Genomic DNA, 23,915 nt, shown 5'->3' with positions numbered 1-23,915 from the left:
AATAAATATTTCTTATTTATTCTAGTAAATACTTATTTGAGAATAGATAAAACAATTATTTATTTGAGTCAAATAAACATTTTTCCAGCGTAATAATTTTTATGTGAATATAATATTAAAGCAAATAAAAATTATTTCTTTGAAATTAAAAAAAAAATTTTTTATGTGAATCAAATAAATATTTTTTCAGTGTAACAATTTTTATACGAAATAAAAATTATAATTGAATGTATGGGATTTTTTTATAGGGTTGCAAAAATTATTTATTTGCGTATAAAAGATAAAAGAAATTGAAAAATCTAAAGATATTTTTCTTCTCACTTTTTTTGGGAGGAGCTTCTTTCTTAAAACTTCTTATTTAAATGCATTTACATGAAACTTCCATTTATCCCTCTCGTAGTTCATTTATTGCATTTCTATATATATATATATATATATATATATATATATTTATCGAAAGCACTGAGAGAGAGAGTAACTGAAACGATAAATTTCAATCGTTTTTATCATTGCCAAACAGGCATATGGTCATTCTTATTAATTATTCAGGATCCATTTAAAAAAAATAAAATATGTGTATCACTCGATATTTTCATACAAAATTCTTGTTCGAAATATTCTGTATATATTTAATATTTATGAATATTTTTAGTAAAATTTATTTTTGAATTCCATTTATATATAAATATACTAATATAGCAAGAGTATATTCTTTTTCTAAATTCTGGTCCAAAATAATAATTTTTAAATATTTTATTTTAATATTTATTTATTATTAAGTTAAATATTATGTTATAATATTATTTGCTATTATTTTACATATTTATATATTTTGTATATATTTATACTTTTTAAAATTTATTTTATGAAAATTCATAGATTTAGAATAATACTGAAAATGAATAAATTTTCATGAAATAACATCCCTTTTTTCTGTCTGCATATAATAAATGCAATGATATAAATGATATGGAAAATTGAATTAATCCTCGCGAAAGTAGGTGATGACCTGAACTCAATCTTTAATGTATATATGTATATATAAATATAAAGCCTTTAATCGAAAAGTTAAAATCTCAAAATAGAAAATTATATATTCCACTCGAATAATTTTTATTCGATAATACAATATGGGAAAAGTGAAATCAAAAATATTGTCAAGCAAAAAATTGTGATAATAAAAGAGACGTGCATTTAATATTTATATAATTTGAAATCATCAGTTTGAATTTTCACTCTTTTGAAATTTTCATATTAAAAAAAAAGATATTTGGTTTTAAAAAAAGATTTATCCATCTCATGTTTATTTCTTTTAAAGTGACAAATTAACCCACACAGCACATGATATTTCCTAAATATTTCCTGAATATTTCACTGAAAGATTGAAATATTTCAGTGCAAAGTTCTAGAAATATTTCTGCAAACAGGAAAATGTCCGCTTATGTGGGAATATTGACGCGAAAGTTGAAAAAATATTTCATTGAAATATTCCTGCAATATTACACATAAAGATTCTGCAATATTGTGAAAATATTTCACAAAATGGAAAAATTTGTTAAACACCTCAAACCAATAGGAAATTTCTGAAATATTTTAAAACCCATAGGATATAGTAAGCCAAAAACTACTGCGCAGCTCTACAGGCCATAGAAACTGAGTTCGACCAGTGCGCATCATTTCAGTTAAATATTTCCAAAATATTTCAATGAAATATTTTCTCAACTTTCGCGTCAATATTCCCACATAAGCGGACATTTTCTTGTTTGCAGAAATATTTCTAGAACTTTGCACTGAAATATTTCAATCTTTCAGTGAAATATTCAGGAAATATTTAGGAAATATCATGTGCTGTGTGGGAAACATCAAAAAAAGTTCTTCTTTAGACAATTTGAACTCTATGTAGTGAAAAATTTATGCTGCAAATGACCAGAAATCTGTGCGTTAATTTTAATTTCAGTAGAATTCTGATTAGGGGCTAGAATTTTATAATTGGGGTAAACTTAACATTTCAGGGTGTCTACTGAAAATATGACTTAAAATTCCAGGACATTCCAGGACAGATTTCTTATTTTTCCAGGACATTTATATGTGTAACAGGGTTGCCACAAGTCAGGAAAGTCAAAGAATTCAGGGAAAAGTCAGGGATTTTTATTAAAAGTACTGGAAAAAATTTAATTTTTAGAATTTATAGAAAAATTCTGAATTTTGGTTTTGCCTTACAAACTATGAAATTGACAAGAATTCTAATACAAACCCTTCAATTTTTTCTATTTTAGACAATAATTTCTTTTTAAATAACTTTTAAATAACTTCGCATAAATTCAATTATGTTCAAAAAATTTAAAAAATTTTCGTCAAAATATCAATTATCTTTATAAATAATAAAATCCATCTCAAAAATTCAATTATTTTCAAAAAATTTAATAAAATTCTTGGCAAAATTTCAATTATTTTCAAAAATTTTCCTCATTTCAATTATTTTTGATATCTACTATTTTAATAAAAGTTTCCAAAAGAATTCTATTATTTAAACAAAATTTTAATAAAAATTTAACAGGAATTCAATTACTTACCAATTTTTTTTATAAATTTCTTCGCATTAATTCAATTATTTCAAATTTTTTAATAAAGTTTCTCGAAAGAATTCAAATATATATATAAAGAGAATTGAAAAAAATAGTCTGAAAAATTCAATTATTTCGAAAAATTTAAATAAAATTCTTTTAATAATTCTATTATTTAAAAAAATGAGGACAAAATTCTTTGCAAGATTTAGTTCAGTAAATTGCAATTTTAATAAAATTTTCCTGTACAATTTAATTGTTTTCAATAGGTATAATTCTTCTTGAAAATTCAATTATTTTCACAAATAAATTTTTTATGGGAATTCAATTATTTAAACGAATTTGAATAAAATTCTTCGCTAGAAATCAATTATTTTCATTCTTGAGAATTGAATTATTTTTAAAAATTTTGATAAAATTCTTCATAAATTTGAAAAATTATAATAAAATCGGTCATAGAATACAATTATTTTCGTAAAATACAACATTTTTTTCTAGAAATACACTTATTGTCACAAAATGTTTGTAAAACTCTTCGAAACAATTCAATTATTTTCGTAAAAAATACAATTCTTCTCAACAATTCAATTATTTAAGAAATTTTAATAAAATTCTTCCCAAGAATTCAATTTTTTTCAAAAATAAACATTTTCACAGGAATTCAATTATTTAAAAGAAATTTTTTTAAATTCTTTGTCAGATTTCAATTATTTTCAATTTTTCAATGAAATTTCTAGATAGAATTTAATTATTTTTAAAAAGTTTTTAAAAATTCTGAAAAATTCAATTATTTAAAAAAATTTAAATAAAATTCTTCACAAGAAATTAATTATTTTCATAAATAATAATATTTTTCTCTGGAATTCAATTATTTTTACAAAATAAAATTCTTCACAGGAATTCAATTCTTTAAAAAGATTTTTATTAAAATTCGTTGCAAGAATTCAATTATTTTCATAAATAACAAAACTTAACGGAGCATTTCAATTATTTTTATAAAATTTTAAATAAAATGATAGAAAATTGCATTTATTCTTAAAATTTTTTTTTTAAATTCGCCGAAAGAATTCAATTATTATTAAAAATTTTGATAAAATTCTTTATAAAAATTCAATTTTAAAAAATATGCAATTACTGAATAGATTATTTATTTTTGTATTTAAATTATTGAATTCTCGGGAAAGTTTCTAATTAAAATTGATTAAAAAATGAATTTCTCTTGAAATTTTCAATTATAATTGAATATTAAAAACATTATAGAGTGAATTTTTAGAAATAATTGAATTTTGAAAAGGGTTAAAATTAAAATCTTGGAAAATTTGAATTTATAGTTATAATATTCTTATGAAATAAAATAATGATTTTATTAATCTGTCATCTTTAATTTATTATAAAACATGAGAAAATCGTTCACTCCGAGTCGAAGACTCGGATTGATCGATTTATTCATTATTTATTATAATATTCTGATAAGTTATTGAATTTGAGAATCTTAATTCCTATGGAAAAATAATAATGATTAAATATTTATTTAAAAAAGAAGGTATTAATGTTTTTCAGGGTCAGGGAGAAAGTGAAAATTTTGTCTGGAAATCAGGGGAAAGTCAGGGAAAAGCAAAATTAAAATTTTGTAGCAACCCTGTGGAATATTATTTCATATGACGATTAACATAATTTGAATTAACCTATACTTGAACAAAAATATTTATTTTATTATAAGAAGAGTTAAAAATTAATATTGTAGATACCTGTTTCTTTAATCAAATGACAAATTGAAATTATTTTTTGATGGATCAAAAAAATTATTTTTTTTTAATTTGAGTAAAATTTTTAAATTATTGAATAGTGAAAAGCAAAATATGGAAAATTCAAGGACAAAAGTTCAAAATCCAGGGCATTTTAGAACATTTCCAAGAATTCCAGGACTTCAAGGACCAGTAGACACCCTGTAAATTTAACATTTTTTAATTCCAGTTCGTTGATAGCATGCGTAATGTTAAATATTCCCCAAGAAAAATTTCTTTTCCCCGTAACAAAAAAAAAATATCCCTTCGTCTCAGAGAAAAAAAATTCTAAAACTAAAATTGAATTGTCGATAGTTTTTTCTTTTCTTCTTTTGAATCCCACATTGGAAATAGTACCAACGAGGGAATGGAAGTATATAGTAGAGGTGCGTGTGTAATAATTGCTCGCTCGCTTATCGGGTTATCGAAGCACTGTAAAAGTTACAACTTTGGCAAAAGTATCGCGTGAACTTGAGCGATTTTCAAATGAGAATATAATTTTCGTTGAGCCGCAAAAAAGAAAAAAAAAAAAGAAAAAAGCTGGAGACTATCTCTTTTTATGACCGCATATATATGTATGAATGTGTATATATGAATGTAGGAGAGAAAGTCGATAATGCGGAAGAGGAAAAAGACATGGGATCGATTAAAGTAAGGCCTTGGGGTCCTTTAGTTTCAGAGAGCGTGTTCTCAGCAGCAGTCGGGGTGGGTGTGGGTGGCTACACCTGGGGTGCTCCCACGCCGCCCCCTGGCTCACCATACAGTCCCGTTCCCGTGACTCAGCTCGAGCTTCTTGCCAAAAATTTGGCTAATCTCGCTGCGCCCACTGGACAGCAGGCACTCAGCCTCCAAGGAGTTGGAGCCGTTAATGTTGGAAGTCTCCATCACGCTCAACACACTCAGCACACTCTCAATCTCACTGGACTTCATCATCTCCATCACGGTAAGACAATTTTTTTCCTTGTTCTCATAAATATCGAAATTATACTATTTCCATTGTCCTACGAGATAAAAATTACTTTTGCGAATATCCTCAGCGATATAAAAGAAAACTATAGTTTTCTTTTCATATTTCGAAATTTATATCGCTGAGGATATTAATGGCTCTTGTTTGCGACCAATCGGAGACTTTTCGTCACGCATGCGCGGTTTGATTTCCAATATGGCCGACTATTGAACAGCTGACGCAAGCCAAAGTCGTATTTCCCAAAAGATATCTTCTTCTACCGTAATAACTATAATTATTTTAGTTAATAATAATAATCATCATTAGAAAAAGAAGAAAAATGGAAATTTTCTTTGCAGCAGAAATAGAAAGAAAATAAACGTTAAAAATATGAGCGACTTAGAGGAAAATTAAAAATTTTCCTTATTGCATTTCAGGTGGACTTCATCAGAATACATTTTCACCTCAATTGTCATTAGTGACTGGGAATCCGCCAACATTAACAATAAACAGTTTCTCATCGCCAAATTCAACGGGCGTACCAACAACGGGCGTTCTTCTGCAGGAGTACCAATCGCCAACTGGCTCCAACACCACAATATGTTCACCATCATTGAATTCGCCTACGTGTCCAACGGGAACCAACAGTCATTTGAGCAGCATGAATACAACAATGGTCGTGCAAGGGGCCCAAACAAGCAACAATCTCGTTCAAGGGAGCGCGAAAAAACGCGAGGCTTTCCTACCAACGCAAGGACAACCTGTCAAACTTGAGAACAAAACTAAACAGCCGTGCTTCTGCAAAAACACCAACGGTGAGTCAACATTATTATTTACTTTATTATAATAATAATAAGAAATGAAAAAAAAATATTCTGCTATATTAATTAGTGTATTATTAACTACTACAATAACTAAATAGAAAAAATAAAGTGTTGAACGGTTTACATCTCAAAACAAAAATAGGGTGTATCTCAAAAATAATTAAAGAGTAGCCTATCTTTAAGTTTAAAAATAGGCTTAAAATAATACTCTAAAGCAGGGTTATTAGGTCAGAAACAGAAGAATTAGTCAGGGATATCAGAAAATTTAGAGATTTTTATTAAAAGTACTGAACAAAATTAAATTTTTATAATTCATAAGAACACTTATTTAACTTATTTAACAAATGTAGGGGACAATATTGCAAATATTTAAATATAGCAAAGTGCAAATAATCAGGGTTGCCACAGGTCAGGGAAATCAGGGAATTCAGGGAAAAGTCAGGGAAAGTAAAATTGGTCAGGGAAGTCAGGGATTTTTATTTAAGTAACTGGAAAAAATTGAATTTTGGAGAAATTACAAATTATTGCAGAAATTCAATTATTTTCAAAAGTAATAAAATTCTTTCGAAGAAATTCAATTATGTTCAAAAATTAAAAAAAAAATTCTCATAAAAATTCAATTATCTTTAAAAATAATAAAATTCTTCTCGAAATTTCAATTATTTTCAAAAATTTTAATAAAATTCTTTGCAAAATTTCAATTATTTTCAAAAAATTTTTCTCAATTCAATGATTTTCAATATCTACAGTTCTAATAAAATTTTTCAAAAGAATTCAATTATTTAAAAAAAATTTTTTGATAAAATTCTAAGCAAACTTTGCAATAATTTAATTATTTTCATAAATAATAACATTTTTTTGACAAAAATTCAATTATTTTCAAGAATAATAAAATTCATCACAGAATTTCAATTATTTTTAATACAATTTTAATTGAATTCCTCGAAAAATTTAATTATTCTTAAAAATTTTGAGGCATTTCACGTCATAAATATCACGATTTGTAAAGGGTATGCCCATTTTCGCAAAACTTCGTGGGATTATAGTTCTACATATATAAAAGACTTCTTTCCTCTAAATTTTTTCAAAAAAAATTCAAAATTGTTAAAGATACGCCATTTTGAATTTTAATATTAATTTTATAAAATTTTGACTATTTTTTACAAAAAATTCAATATCTTCGGAACCAGTTGAGTCTCCATCAATTTTTTTTTTATGAAATTAAAGGTGAATTCACAAGGAATGCAAATATGTTAATAAAATTTTTCTCAGAGAGGAGTAAATAAACAAAAAATTGTTTTAAAAAATTTTTTTAAATTTTATTTAAAAATTAATTTTTTTTTTATTAACTTTATTTGCATTCTAAAGTAGATACTTTTACCTGAAAAATGTGTAAATTTCATAAAAATCCATAAACAATATTTCGAGATATTTAAAATTTTATAAAATTAATATTAAAATTCAAAATGGCGTATCTTCAACAATTTTGAATTTTTTTTTTTAAATTTGGGGGAAAGAAGTCTCTTATATAGGACTATAATTCCACGAAGTTTTGCGAAAATCGGCAGACCCTTTGCAAATCGTGATATTTCTGACGTGAAATGCCTCTTTTATTAAAATTTCTTGAAAAAATTCAAATTTGTTGATAAAATTCTTTATGAAAATTTGATTTCGAAAAGCATTCATTTATTCAATAAATTATTTATTTTTCTATTTAAATAATTGAATTCTTGTAGAATTTTTCAATAAAAATTGATTTGAAAATTAATATTAGTTAAAATTTTAGATAATAATTGAATGTTAAAAGCATTATAGCATGAATTTTTAAAAGTACATAAATTGATAAAATACATAATTGAATTCTTTCGAAGAATTTTAACAAAATTTTTGAAAATAGTGACATTTTTCGAAGAATTTACTTAAAAATTGTATTAAAAATAATTGAAATCCTGTGAAGAATTTTATTAATTTATGAAAGTAATTGAATTCTTGCAATGAATTTTTTCAAAATTTTTTTTAAATAATTGAAATAATGTAAAGAATCTTATTATTCATGAAAATAATTGAATTCTTTTGAGAACTTTTATTAAAAAAGTAAATTGTGAAAATATTTGAATTTCAACGAAGAATTTCATTATATTCGTGAAATGTAATTAAATTCTTACAAAAAATTTAAGAGAATAATTCCATTTTTCTAGGAATTTACTTTAAATTGTATTATAAATAATTGAAATCCTCAGAAAAATTTTATAATTTATGAAAATAATGGAATTCTGACAACGAATTTTATCAATTTTTTTTAAATAATTGAATTCATGTGAAAAATTTTATTATTTGTAAAAATAATTGAATTTATGCAACGAATTTCATTACATTTTATTTAAATAATTATATTCTTTTGAAAACTTGTATTAAAAATGTAAATTTTGAAAATTTTTGAATTTCAGCGAAGAATTTCATTATTTGTAAAATGTACCTAATTTAATTCTTGCAAAAAATTTTTGAAGATAATTTTATTTTTCGAGAAATTTATTTAAAATTGTATTAAAAATAATTGAAATCATGTGAAGAATTTTATTATTTATGAAAATAATTGAATTTTTGCTTAGAATTTTATTATAATTTTTGTAAATAATTTAATTTATTTTCGAAAAATTTTATGAGAATTAAAATTTTTTTAAGATATCAATTACTTCGAGTCTTCGACACAGAGTAATTGATATCTTCATGTTTTATAATAATATTCTTATAAGTTGTTTAATTTTAAAAATGTTTGAATTTGAATGTTTTGATGAATTTTAATTCCTATGGAAAAATAATAATTAAATACTTATTTAAAAATTCAGTTATTGATGTTTGTGAATAATTTTACAATTTAAGAAATTCGTAAGTAAATGTAATAGAATGTTTTTTTTTGAGTATCTAATAATAATTTTTAGAGTGAATCAGAATATTCTTTATGGTCAGGAAAAAAGTGAAAATTTTGTCTGTACTGGAAATCAGGGAAAAGTCAGGGAAAAATAAAATTAAATATTTGTGGCAACCCTGATAATGCAACTGTAAATATGTAATATTGTTAATATGTAAATATTCGTAATATTTAAAATTTAAATATTAAATTCATCATCAATGCACATGAGGCAGGCGCAGTTGAGGTGAATAAGAAGAAAATATCGCTTGTGATAATTTTGCAATAACCAGATTTTCATTAAGTTGACAATGATTGATATTGGTATAATGAGTATTTAATAATAATCGTTATGCTCTTTTGCGTTATTTCAATATCCTTTTGATCAAGTGTCTTTATTAACAATGACTATTTATCTCGCAAGTACACAACGTTTGTTATATTCTATTATATTCTTCAGAGAAAATTATTAGTGACGGTTATGTACATAATCCGACTATTTTTAACATTATAACACTTGTTGTGTACGCAGAAACAAGGAGTGTCTTTTGTTGATAAAGGATTGTTCTTGTTAGTTTTTTCAAGGCTCGGGATGCAAAATGATACAAACAATTAAGAATATAAAAAAAAATATTATTCTCTCTGGACATTTTCTTCTTTTTTTTTTCAACTATAGAGAATGAAACTTGTAAGTTGCATAGGGAAATTTTTGCATGAGAGAGAAAAGGATAGAAGTATCTTTTTCGCAAAAGAATTCATTTATTTAAAAAAAATTGATAAAATTCATCCTAAAATCAATTATTTTCATAAATAATAAAATTTCCACAGGAATTCAATTAATTTAGAATAGCATTTTCAAAAAAATCAATTATTTAACAATATTTTTATACAATTCTTCACAGTAATTCAATTACTTTCACTAATAATAACATTTTTCATGCAAATACAATTATTTAAACAATTTTTTCATAAAATTCTAAACCAGAATTCAATTATTTTCATAATTAATAAAACTCATCCAAGAATTTCAATTATTTTTCATTCTATTTTAAATTAATTAATCGAAAAATTCAATTATTTTCACAAATAAAGTTTTCCACAAGAAAAAAAATAAAATTTTCCTAATATTTATTATATTTTGAAAAAATTCATTATTTAAAACAATGATTATAAAAATCTCAAGAAAAATTCAATTTCTTTACAAAAATATTAGAATTTTTCACAGGAATTCAATTATTTTCAATTATTTTAAGAAAATTGTTCGAAAGAAATAAGTTATTTTAAATACAATTTTAATTAAATTATTTATTTTGAAATAATTCAATTATTCTTTTAGATTTTAATAAAATTCTTCCTAAGAATTCAATTATTTACATAAATAATTCTTCATAAGAATTCAATTATTTTTGAAAATTTTAATAAAATTCTTAGCAACTATTCAATTATTTTCATAAATGTAATAAAATTCGCAGCAGGATTTTAATTATATTTTAACAATTCTTCACAATAATTCAATTATACTTTCACTAATAATAAATTTTTTCATGGAAATTCAATTCTATTAAAAAAATTGTTTGATAAAATTCTAAGCAAGAATTTAATAATTTTCATAAATAATAAAACTCATCGAATATTTTCAATTATTTTTAATAGGTACTATTTTAAATTAATTACAATCGAAAAATTTAATTATTATCAAAAATAAAATTTCCCACAAGAATTCAATTATTTAAAATAAGATTTTTATAAAATTTATAATATTTCGAAAACATTAATTATTTAAAACAATGTTCATAAAATTCTTATGAAAAATTCAATTATTTTCCGAAATAACAAAAGTTTTCACAGAAATTCAATTCTTTTTAAACATTTTCAATAAAATTCCTAGCAACTATTCAATTATTTTCATAAGTAATAAAATTCATAGCGCAGGATTTCAATTATTTTGAATACAATTTTACAGGAATTGATCGAAAAATATAATTATTCTTAAAACTTTAATTTCAATTCTTTGAAAAAATCAATTATTTAAAAAATTTTATTTTTAAATTATTTGGAAGAATTCAATTATTAATTAATTATTTTCAAAAATAACAAAATTTTTCACAGAAATTCAATTCTTTTTAAACATTTTTAATGAAATTCTTCACAATAATACAATTATTTTCATAAATAATAAAATTCATAACAGAATTTCAATTATTTTTAATACAATTTTACAGGAATTGCTGGAAAAATGTAATTATTCTTAAAAATTTTATTTCAATTCCTCCAAAAATGAATTACTTAAAAAAAAGTTTTTTTAAAAATTATTTGAAAGAATTCAATTATTTAAAAAAATATAAAAATTTTTCACAGGAATTCAATTATTTTCAGAAATATTTTAATAAAATTATGCAAAAGAAATCAATTATTTTAAATAGGTAAAATTTAAATTAAATTTTTTTAAAAAAATTAAACTTTTAGATTTTAATAAATTTTATTTCCAAGAATTAAATTATTTACATAAATAATTCTTCGTAAGAATTCAATTATGACGTTGAACAGTTAAATTACTCGTGAAAATTCAATTACTTTGAGGTATTTTAATAAAATTCTTTGCAAAATTCAATTATGTTCATAAATAAAAAATATTCATCACAAGAATTTAATTATTTTTTAAAGTAATAAATTTGTTCTTGAAAAATTAAATTATTTTCGTAAATAATAAAATGCTTTTTAGGAATTCAAATTATTTTGAAAAACTTTTCGCAATTTAATGATTTTCAATGTCTACTATACTTTCATAAAAATATTTCCAAACAGAATTCAATTATTTAAAAAATGTTTTGTAAAAAATAAAAATCTTTGTATTCTGAAAATTGTATTGTAAAAATTCAATTATTTTCATGAATAATAAAAATTTGTCAGGAATTCAATTATTTATATTGGAATTTGCATAAAATTAATCGAATGAAATCAATTATTTAGAAATTTTTATATTAATTCTTCTCGCAAGAATTAAATTTTTTTTATAAATATTTAAATTCTTTCGCATGAATAATAAAATTTGTTGCAGGAATTCAATATTTATTAGCAGGATAAGAAAGAAGTAAATATTTATGATGAAAATAGTATAAATTCTGGAAAATAAAATATAGAATGGAATTCTTGTCAGTTTTGTGAAGTGTTTAAAACGAGTTTTTTTGGTCATCAAGTTTAATTTTTCAATAGCTACTTTTTTACTAAATTTTTTTAGTTTGAAACTTGGTTTGTAAGCTACTTTTTGCTATACTTTTTTGAAATTAAATATCGAGTGCGAAGTCGATATTTGTTATTCTCAAATAATGTCCCTGAAATTAGTGTGAAAAACTATTATTTGTGGTCTTTAAAGATGAAAATGTCACTGTTTGTTCTGTCTTCAGAAAAAAGAATAAATATAAATTAATGAATTCTGAAAAAATTTAATTTTTGGCATTATTTTCCATGAACCTTGAAAAAATTATTCCGCGTCCATTAGAGGAAAATGTATTAAGGAAACGAAAAAAAAAAGTTGATGATGTCTAGAAGAGAGTATGGAAGTAGGCAAAGATTATGCACTTATGTAAGGTCTGCTGCTGCTGCTACTCAGTGGTGTTCTATTTTTATACGAGACTCATATTAGTTTCCTGACTCTCTAACAAACGTTAACTTATATACACGCACGAGAGTTGCTTTTTCTGAATCATCCTAGATGGTCTCTCTCTCTCTCTCACGCTCTCTTTCTCTCTACGTGGAGAATTCGCAAAAAGCTTAGTGCAGGATCTAGACCGAAAGAGATTTAAGGCAACAGCCGACGAGCTAATACATCTTCGATGGTCAAATCTTGTTGAAATTGCGAGAATTTCCACGATTCGAGATGGTAAATTTCACTATTTTTGATAATGAGCGTAAAATTGTTAGAGGCTGTTGGTATTTTGCTGCTGCGGACTATATTTGCAAATTTTACCTCGACTTGTACTTTTAAATTGCGGTGGTTATAGTTAATTTTTAGTGGTTAACGAATCTGATAATTTTTACTGTTCCTTGAGTAAATTTTAGTATTTACGAAGTATTTATTACTACTTCGAACTTTCCTTCGAAAGATTTACCGAAATTTGCTTCGAAATTTGCAGAAGTATAAATTTTACTAATGCCGAATAAGTAAATTTTAATTTTAGTAAAACTTACTTCGAACGCTGGGAAAATTTCCTTCGACAATAGTAAAAATCGACAGAAAGTATAGAAATGGGCAGAATTTAGAATTTATTTAATTAATTTAAATTATTATTTAAATTATTCATTTAAATTTATTTATTTAAAATTATTTAATTTTCAGAATTTAGATTTTATTTCATAAATAGTAAAAGTTACTCTGTTGTTTTTTTCAATTAAGAAGAAAAAAATACAAGAAGCGGGCAAGATTGGCTTAGAAGAGGCTGAGAGCGCATGCGCTGGATTTGGCAACAAATGAGAGTGAGAGAGAAAAACCGCGACATCTCTCTCACTCCCATTATCCCCACTCCGGCGCATGCGCTTCTCTTACGTACTCGCAACATAACCAAAAATAATTATAAATAATTCTAAATAATTCTAATTAATTCTAATTAATTCTAAAAATAATTCTAAAAATAAGAGTAGAGATGATTCTATCACTCAGTCGTATTTTAATAAATAGTGAAATTTAACGATCCGAGAAATTTAACTCCGAGTCAAGGAACTCGGAGTGATCGTTAAATTCCACTATTTATTAATTCTAAAAATAATTCTAAAATTTCTAAAATAAATTCAAATTTAATTAACTGCTTTTTTCGACAAAAAGGGAAAAAATTATTTTACCTGTTAAGACTTTTTTTAGTTGATTGGGAAATAAAAAAAAAGTTAATAAAGAAGCAATTAATTTGAAGATTGTGGGATATTTTTGTTGCAGGAAAGACAAAAATTGTCCATTCGGACGCGGGATGCAGTAGAACCTTGCCAGTTGTCTCATCGTGGAATGGACAGGACGTCTCGTCTATAAATGTCACTGATAGTTCCAATTTGAGCAGTTTAGTCAAAAGGGAACCACTGGCTTCCGTTCCTTGTCAAGTTGCCGAGGTATCGACTTCGCTTCATGCAACAACGACGGCTGTGAAAATTGAACCTGTGCCACCAAAGTCTGAAAATGGTGAGTGACAAAAGAAATACATTTACTTTTTTTTTTTGTTGTAATTTTTGACATTTAGATTTATTTTTTAATCGCTAATTTTGCGGTATTCATGGTAGAATGACAATATTTTTTGCGGAAAATATGTACCAAAAATATAGGTACCTACATTTTTTATTTTAATAAAAAAAAAATTTTTTTTTTTTTAATTTTTTTTTAAAATAAAAAATGTAGGTATCTATATTTTTATTTGCGATAATTTATTTCGAAGTTGAGGTAATAATAATCTTTTTTTTTTATTTAAAAAAGAAATAAATAGAATCAATTTTTGTCGGTCAAAAAGTTTATACACACTGAGTTGAATCAGTGAAAAGTTGTCCCCTAATTTAAATTAGTATTAATTTTTACTAATTGTCAGTTATTTTTCACTAAAGTTTCAGTAAAAAAAATTTGAAAGTGTTAAATGAAATAGTAAAATTTAACTAAAAGTTAGTTAAAATTTTTATTAATTTTACTTAGTGGGCAACTTTTTACTAATTTATCTAATTGTTAGTAATTTTCCACAAAAGTTTCAGTCAAAAATTTGACAGTACTAAATGAAACAGTAAAATTTAACTAAAAGTCAGTTAGAATTTTTATTAATTTTATTTAGTGGGGGACTTTTTACTATAACTCAAATCTAAAGAGTAGTTTAAATTAATTGATTAGTTAATATTTTTTAATAATTTTATTTAATGGACGACTTTTTACTATAATAGAAATTTACTCTCTAAATTTGAATTAGTAAAAATGTTTCCTAATTTGAATTCTTGACTGACTTTTTGCTTTTGAATTATTAACTTTTACTAATAAACTAGTAGAAATTACTATTTATTAGTAAAATTTAGTATTTCTAATTTCTAAATCTTAATTTAAATTTTGCTAATTCTATTTTCTATTAATAAAAAATATTCTACTCATAAATTACATAGATGAAATTAGTACTTTTTTTAGTAAAATTTACTAATTTAAAAGCAAAAAGTATGACACTAAATCACTGTCTAAATTTAAATTAGTAACTTTTACTATAATAAATATTAATTTCTACTGATTAATTAGTAGAATTAGTAAATTTTACCAATAAATATTAATTTCTACTAATTTATTAGTGGAATTATTAAATTTTACTAATAAATATTAATTTCAACTAATTTACTGAAATATTATAAAATTCTCCTAATAAATATTAATTTCTACTAATTTATTAGTACAATTAGTAAATTTTACTAATAAAATAGTAGACATTACTATTTATTATTAAAATTTACTAATTTTTCTAATTCTAAATTAGTAGAAATTACTATTTATTATTAAAATTTACTAATTCAAAAGCAAAAAGTCAGTCACTAATACAAATTAGTAAACATTTTTACTAATTTAAATTTAGAGAGAATAACTTAGATTTTAGATAAAATTTTAATAATTCAACTTCTTCTAAAATTAGTTAACTTTTTTGTTTTTTAATAATAATTATTATAAAAATAATGGATTTGTAGAAGAAATTTAGTTAAAATAACTATTAAAAAATTGAATTTTGGAGGAGTTAAGAATAATTCCAAAAATTCAATTATTTTCAAAAGTAATAAAATTTTTCACAAAAAATCAATTAAGTTTCAAAATTGTTTTAAAATTATATCGTCAAAATTTCAATTATCTTTATAAATAATTAAATAATGAATTATTATTCTCTGAAATTCAATTGTTTTCCAAAATTTTGATAAAATTCTAGGTAACATTTCAATTATTTTCGAAAATTTTCCTAAATTCAATGATTTTTAATACCTACTATTTTAATAAAATTTTCCAAAAGAATCCAATTATTAAAAAAAAATTTAACAAATTTCTTCGCAATAATTCAATTATTTTCAGAAATAATAAAAATTCCCCTGGTATTCAATTATTTATAAATTTTTTTATGAATTTCTTCGCAATAATTCAATTATTTTTATAAATAATAAAATTTTTTCTACTAATTTATTAGAATATTAGTAAATTCTCCTAATAAATAGTAATTTCTACTCACTTAGAATTAGTAAAGTTTACTAATAAACTAGGAAAAAACTATTTATTAGTAAAATTTACTAATTCTAAGTGAGTAGAAAGTACTATTTATTAGTAAAATTTACTAATTCTAATAATTCTAAATTAGTAGAAATGACAAAATTTACTAGTCAAATTTACTAATTGAAAAGCAAAAAGTCAGTCACTAATTTAAATTTAAAGAGTAGAAAGTAGTTAAAATTTGAAATAAAAAATACTTGAAAATATTTGATAATAATTGAAAAATATTTTTTGTAATTTAGAAAAATTGGAAAAAAATGTGATGAATTAGAGAAGAGAAATAAGGGAATGAATAAGTTGTCAAAGTCAAATATGTTTTGAATACAAGTTTTCTTTTTTTGCTTATTTTTTTTTTTTTATTTTGAACTTAAAAGATGTTGAACAGTGAAATTCATTTGCGAGACGTTGCAATTGCTGGCGTGTGTACATAAAGTTGAAAGTCGCTTTCAGAGCAAGGAAGCATGTTGCAAATGGCCAGTTGCTGCCAACGCGAGTCGAATTTTTCATCGGCAAAGGCACAAACTCTTGCCAACGCGGCGGCTCCAAGGAATGATTTCTTAGTCTGGATATATAGGGTTAAATATTCCACGAAAATACACTTTGCTCGAATTTATATACACAAAAATAGTTTCCCTTGAAAAGTGTATTATTTACACAATTTATTATTTTTTATGTCTTAATTAACTGGTGTGCGTTAAAAATATATTATATGTTTCGAAAAATCGTTGCAGTGCTGAAAATTTTGTTAGTTTTCGAAATATTAACTTTTATAAATAGGAATGAAAACAAATTCTTCTTTGGGTATAATTTTTCATTACATTAGTTAAGTTAACCTAAAATAATTAGAATTTTGATTTAAATTAATCAATTTTTTTATGAAAATTATTATTTTGCTTTAGAAAAAGAAGAAAAATATTTGCACAATTTATATTTTAATCTTATCTTTGGAACAGGATTTTCCACAGGAATTAAGACATTCAAAAATTCAAATCTAATAAATTAAAGATGACCGAGAGATAAAATCATTATTTTACATTTTAAGAATATTGTTACTGTATAACTTATTCATCAAAATTATTTTCATCATTTTAATTAAATTATTATTTTCTAGAATTTTAAATTATTTTATATGAAAATAATAATTGAATTCCTGTAAAAAATTTTATTATTTATGAAAATAATTGAATTCCTTGTGAAATTTTAATTATTTTATATGAATATAATTAAATATTTGAGCAGAATTTCAATAAAATTTTTTATAATTGAATTCTTTTGAAAAATTTTAGTAGATATTATAAAAATCATTGAATTGAGGAAAATTTTTGAAAATAATTGAAATTTTTGCCAAGAATTTTTTAAAATAATTGAATCGATTCGAAGAATTTTATCAAAATTTTTTTAAAATAATTGAATTTTTGCAACGAATTTTATTAAAATTTTCAAAAATAATTGAATTCTTATAAAGAACTTTTATTAATTTTTTTGTTAAATAATTGAATTATTGCGAAAAAATTTATAAAACATTTGCAAATGATTGAATTCTTGCAAAGAATTTTATCAATAAATTTGATAATAATTGAATTTCTTCGAAGAATTTTATTGTTTATGAAAAAAAGTGAATTATTGCGAAAAAAATTGCAAATCATTGAATTCTTGCGAAGAATTTTATCAAAATATTTGATACTAATTGAATTTCTTTGAAGAATTTTATTGTTTATGAAAATAATTGAATTTAGGAAGAATTTTATTAAAATTTTACATAATGTTAATTAAATTCTTTTGAAGAATTTCTTTGAGTTTCTTTAAAATAATGGACTTTCTTTAATCATTTTAATTACAAGTTTTCAAAGTAATTGAATTCTATATGAATAATTTCTTTCAAGTTTTTATAATAATCCTCTTTCTTAATAATTGAAATTAAGCATTTAATTCTTGAATTTTATTAAAAATTTTTGGAAAATAATTGAATTTTTTTTGAAAAATTTCTTTAATTTATTGAATACAATTGAATTTTTTAATAATATTGTATTGAAAATAATTGAATACCTGAGAAGAATTTTATTATTTATGAAAAATACTTTAATTCTTGCGATGAATTTTAATAATATATTTCTTTTTAAATAATTGAATTCTTTTGTGAATTTTTATTGAAATAGTAGATATTAAAAATAATTGAATTTTGATATTATTGAAATTAATTTAATTCTACGAAGAATTTAATTCAAATTATTTTGAGGAAAAAATTGAATTGTTAAAAATTATTTCATTAAAATCTTTGAAAATTAATTTTTAATAAAAATTTTAAGAATAAATTACATTTTTCGAGAAATTCCATTAACATTGTACAAAAAAAAAAAAAATTTAAAATTAAATATGAAATTCTGCGATGATTTTTATTATTTATGAAAATAATTGAATTCCTGGTTAAAAAAATGTTATTCTTCATGAAAATAATTGAATTATTGCGAAGAAATTTATAAAAAATTTGTAAATAATAGATTTCCTCTGAAATTTTTATTATTTAATTCATTCATTCAAAATTGATATTTTCTAAAATTTCAAAATACAATTTTTTTTAAATAATTGAATTTGTTTTGGGAAATATTTTATTAAAATCGTAGATATTGGAAATCATTAAAATTAGAAAAATTTCTGAAAATAAGTAATTGAACTTTGGAGAAGAATTTTGTTATTTATAAAGATAATTGGGATTTTTACGAGAATAATTTTTTTCAAGATTTGAACATAGTTGAATTTCATTTTTTTTTTAAAGAATTTTTGCAATTATTTTTAAATTCTACAAAATTGAATTTTTTTTAGTATTTTCAACAAAAATTTAAATTAGAAAATTAGAAAATTTTATTATTTTTAAAATTGATAATTTTATTTAAAAAAGGTAGTAAGAAGTTAGCCGCGCGATTTGTTGCTAATTGTAATTAAATGAATTAGAAGTCTACTTTTATATTAATTAGCATTCTTGTTAAATTTATTAGAATTTTGGTTATAACAAATAGAATTTTTGTATTTTTTCATTTAATTAGAATTCTGGAATTTATAACTTAGAATTCTTTAACAGACATAATTAAATTTTTGAAAGTGAATCGTTGGAAAATTAATAATGTATCTTGATTCTTGAATCAAAACGAAATAATAATTTTTAATTGAGACAAATTGAATGCAAAAAAATAAGACAAAAAAAATCTACAGACAATTTTTTTTCACTCTATTGTTCCTCTTTCTTGGAAGAGTGTACATATTTTGCAAAGAAAAAAAAAGGGAAATTCGTCCATTCTCCTTGATATCCGTGGCGTAAAGATGTTTAATAGTTGTGAAAGGCAGTTTTACGATATAAAAGTGAAGTCTAGTGCAATGTAAAAAATCAAACATGAGGGTAGGAAAAAAAAGGGAAAGGAATATGAGTGAGGAGGGCGTATATAGAAACGTCTCGTTGCGGTGGACCAATGAGAGATTTCATTCGACGAAGAACCCCTCGTTACCATAAAAAAAAGACTTTGGGGGGTTCTTGAGTGCGCGTATAATACTCCTGTAGGTACATCATTATATTCACTATGGTATACGTGTATATACACCATTATGTATACATATATATATGTGTATTCGCACCAATCTTCACATCACTTTTTGCGAGAGACTTTTATTTTAATCGACTTTTGCTTGCTTTTGCTATTGCTTTTGCTGCACACGTCGTTTGAAGAAAGAAGAAGTGCGGAAAAAATCGTCACCGCGAAAACGATGATGAGGAGTGTTGGTTTAGATTTTTTCCCCTCTAATAATTAATTATTTATTAAGAAATTGTAAAGCACAAATTAATATTGCAAAAATGAGGAAATTAATTGTGGAGATGCTACTCTGCAACCTGTTGATTTCTTGTATGTCTGTTCGTTAGTATAGAGTGCATTATAAACTTATTAGGTAAAATTGGGTTCGAAACTTGAAAAGATTAAATAAGAGTATAGCTTGAAGTCAATCTTTGGGTCGCGAAACCAGAAAATATTTCTTTATTGATGTTATAAATCACTATTTTCACTATATTGTATAATACACAATAGCAGACTTCGCACTCGATAATTAATTTTAAAAAAGTAGCAAAAAGTACCTTTCAAACTAAAAAAAAAAATCAGTAAAAAAGTAGCTATCAAAACATTAAACTTGATGACCGAAAAAACTCGTTTTAGACACACTTCACAAAACTAAACAATTCCATTCTATATTTTATTTTCATGACTTTTTCCTAATTTTCTTGAAAAATATTTACTTCCTTCTTATCCTGATGCTAATAAATTGAATTCCTGCAACGAATTTTATTATATTCACGAAAGATTTTAAATATTTATAAAAATAATTTAATTCTTGCAAAGAATTTCATAAAAATTTTTAAATAATTGATTTCTTTCGACTAATTTTATGCAAATTCTAATATAAGTAATTAAATTCCTGAGAAATTTTTATTATTCATGAAAAGAGTTGAATTATTCTTACGAAGATATTTACAAAAATTTTTTTAAATAATTGAATTCTGTGTGGAAATTTTATTAAAATAGTAGATATTGAAAATCATTGAATTGCAAAAAGTTTTTAAAAATAATTCAATTTTACAAAAAATTTTATTAAAATTTTTGACAATAATTATTGATCGAATGTGTGGTATTTTATTAAATTTTTTTTGAAAATAATTGAATTTCTAAAAAGCATTTTATTATTTTATGAAAATAATTGAATTTCCCAGAAGAAATTTATTACTTAAAAAAATAATTGAATTCTTGTGATGAATATTGTTGATATTGTTGTTAATTGAATTTTCAGGAGTAATATTTTGTTATTTATCGTCATAATTGAATTTTTCGAAGAATTATTTATGTACATAATTGAATATTCCTGGAAGAAAATTTAATTAAAACCTAAAAGATTAATTAATTTAAAAAAAATTTAATTAAAATTGTACCTATTTAAAATAATTGATTTCTTTTGAACAATTTTATTAAAATATTTGAAAATAATTGAATTCCTGTGAAAAGTTTCTATATTTTTTTAATAATTAAATTCTTCCAAAGAATTTTAAAAAAATATTTTTTTAAATAATTAATTTTTTTGAGAAATTGAAATAAAATTTTTAAGAATAATAACATTTTTCGATCAATTCCTGTAAAATTGCATTAGAAATAATTGAAATCCTGAGATGATTTTTATTATTTATGAAAATAATTGAATAGTTGCTAAGAATTTTATTAAAATTTTTAAAAATAATTGAATTCCTGAGAAGAATTTTATTATTTATGAAAATAATTGTAATATTACGAAAAAATTTATTAAAAATGTTTAATAAGAATTGAATTTCTGTGAAAAATGTTGTTATTTTGGAAAATAATTGAATTTTTCATAAGAATTTTATGAACATTATTTTAAATAATTAATTTTTTCGAAATATAAATTTTATGAAAATTTTATTTTAAATAATTGAATTCTTGTGAAAAATTTTATTTTTAAAAATTAAATTTTTCGATTGTAATTAAAATAGTATTAAGAATAATTGAAATGAGTTTTATTATTTATGAAAATAATTAAATTCTTGCTTAGAATTTTATCAAAAATTTTTTTTTAAAAATTGAATTTCCATGAAAAATGTTATTATTAGTGAAAATAATTGAATTATTGATTTCTTTCGACTAATTCTATGCAAATTCTAATTTAAATAATTGAATTAATGAGAAATTTTTATTATTTATGAAAATATAATTGAATTCTTACGAAGATTTTTACAAAACAATTTTTAAATAATATTGAATTCTGTGTGTAAATTTAAGGAAAATATTAGATATTAAAAATAATTGAATTGCGAAAAGTTTTTAAAATTAATTCAATTTTACAAAGAATTTTATTAAAATTTTTGACAATATTGATCGAATGTATGGTATTTTATTAAATTTTTTTGAAAATAATTGAATTCTTAAAAAGCAGTTTATTATTTATGAAAATAATTGAATTTCCAAGAAGAAATCTATTACTTTAAATAATAATTGAATTCTTGTGATGAATATTGTTATTTATGAAAATAATTGAATTTTGCCAAGAATTTTATTAAAATACCTCAAAATAATTGAATTTTCAGGAGTAATTTTGTTATTTATCGACATATAATTGAATTCTTTCGAAGAACTATTTATGTAAATAATTAAATTCCTGGAAAAAAATTTAATTAAAATGTAAAAGATTAATTAATTAAAAAAAAATTTAATTAAAATTGTACCTATATTTAAAATAATTGATTTCTTTTGAACAATTTTTATTAAAATATTTGTAAATAATTGAATTCTTGTAAAAAATTTATATATTTTTTTAATAATTGAATTTTTCTAAAGAATTTTAAAAAAACATTTTGTTAAAAATTGATTTTTTTCGAAATTTTTCTAAAAATGCCATTCTAAATTAATTGAATTCCCGTGGAAATTTTATTATTTATGAAAATAATTGAATTTTTGATGAATTTAATGAATTTTTTTTAAATAATTGAATTATTTTGCGAAATTCCTCTTCTTCTTTTCAATTATATTCTTTTGAATATTTTTTTTTTAAATAATTGAATCGTTTTAAGGAATTTGATTATAATTTTTGAGAATAGTTTTTTTATTTCTATTATTAGCGAATTTAAAGTAGTGGAAATTCTAAAAACAACAGAAATAGTATAGCTCTTACTGACTGAAATCTAAAAAAAGGTATACCCAAATAGTAGCATAACGTAAAAAAGTAGTAAATAGTAGGTTTTAGTAGATGAGTGCGATGCCTGAAATATAGTGACTCAATGTTGTACAATTGTGAATCGAAAATCATTGTTAGAATTAAGATTTGTAGCCTACTTCACAATTTCGGCCAGTTTTTTGGAAAAGGATGTAAATTATATAATTTTCCGACTAATCGAACTACTTTTATTAAATCTTCAATTTGGAGCCAAAAATGTATAAAAAAATCACGAATTCATCGTCGTAAAAAAATTTCCAAAAGCGCGCACAATCTGAATTTTTAATTGCTCCGTAAAAATTCTGCACATGTACACTTCTCTGGAATATTGGCAAGTGGTACTTTTGTAAATTTAGGGAAGTCCTCGAGATTATTGAGAGGGCTGCACAGCCACAACATATATATATATTCCGTGTATAAAGCCATAAAAGGCAAAAAAAAAAAAGAAAAAAAATCGAGGGAAACGTATTTGTATTTATGCGTCCGTGTGAAAGAAATGTGTTTGTGTAACGCGCGTGATAGAAAGAAAAAGGGAATAAAGAACGATCATTCGTTAAGTAGGAGGTGCGTGGCACGCATGGCGACGCAAATATGAGGCGTGGTTTAAAAAAGTCTCGACCCTAAGTCTAATCTCTCATGCTGCATTATATACAATATGTTCAAGTCAAATGCATTTTAAATGCATATCATAGGGTCTGCCTTTGAACCAAAAAAAAAGAGAGAGTCAGCAATGGAATCGTATATAGAATTCAAGAGAGGAGGGAGGAATAAAAAATGAAGGAGCTTTTAGACCCCGACATTAAGACGCTATTCATTTCGTGAGTATTTTAGGTGTTTTCTCCTCGTTCTCTATAAGTCAACATCGAGGGAAACTGCGGGAAAAAATTTAGGAC

At 22.8% G+C, this 23,915-nt stretch overlaps 1 protein-coding gene across 2 annotated transcripts in view; it reads left to right on the top strand.

Moving 5' to 3' along the window:
- The window catches only part of LOC122507153, a 177,271-nt gene that overhangs the window by 112,058 nt on the left and 41,298 nt on the right, over positions 1–23,915 (top strand). For both annotated transcript variants that reach the window (XR_006302095.1, XM_043619718.1), the window contains exons 5-7: positions 5,022–5,291; positions 5,732–6,109; positions 13,954–14,190. Coding sequence is in view for 1 of the 2 variants with exons in the window: in XM_043619718.1 (XP_043475653.1) it covers positions 5,022–5,291; positions 5,732–6,109; positions 13,954–14,190 (885 nt within the window). In the remaining variant the exon portion in view is untranslated. The remainder of the gene's footprint in view (positions 1–5,021; positions 5,292–5,731; positions 6,110–13,953; positions 14,191–23,915) is intronic.

Source organism: Leptopilina heterotoma, unplaced genomic scaffold (genome assembly GCF_015476425.1).
Source record: "Leptopilina heterotoma isolate Lh14 unplaced genomic scaffold, ASM1547642v1 Lhet_45, whole genome shotgun sequence".
Taxonomy (NCBI): Eukaryota; Metazoa; Arthropoda; class Insecta; order Hymenoptera; family Figitidae; genus Leptopilina; species Leptopilina heterotoma.
The sequence above is the reverse complement of the archived record's forward strand: the minus strand, read 5'-3'. Positions and strand labels throughout refer to the sequence as shown.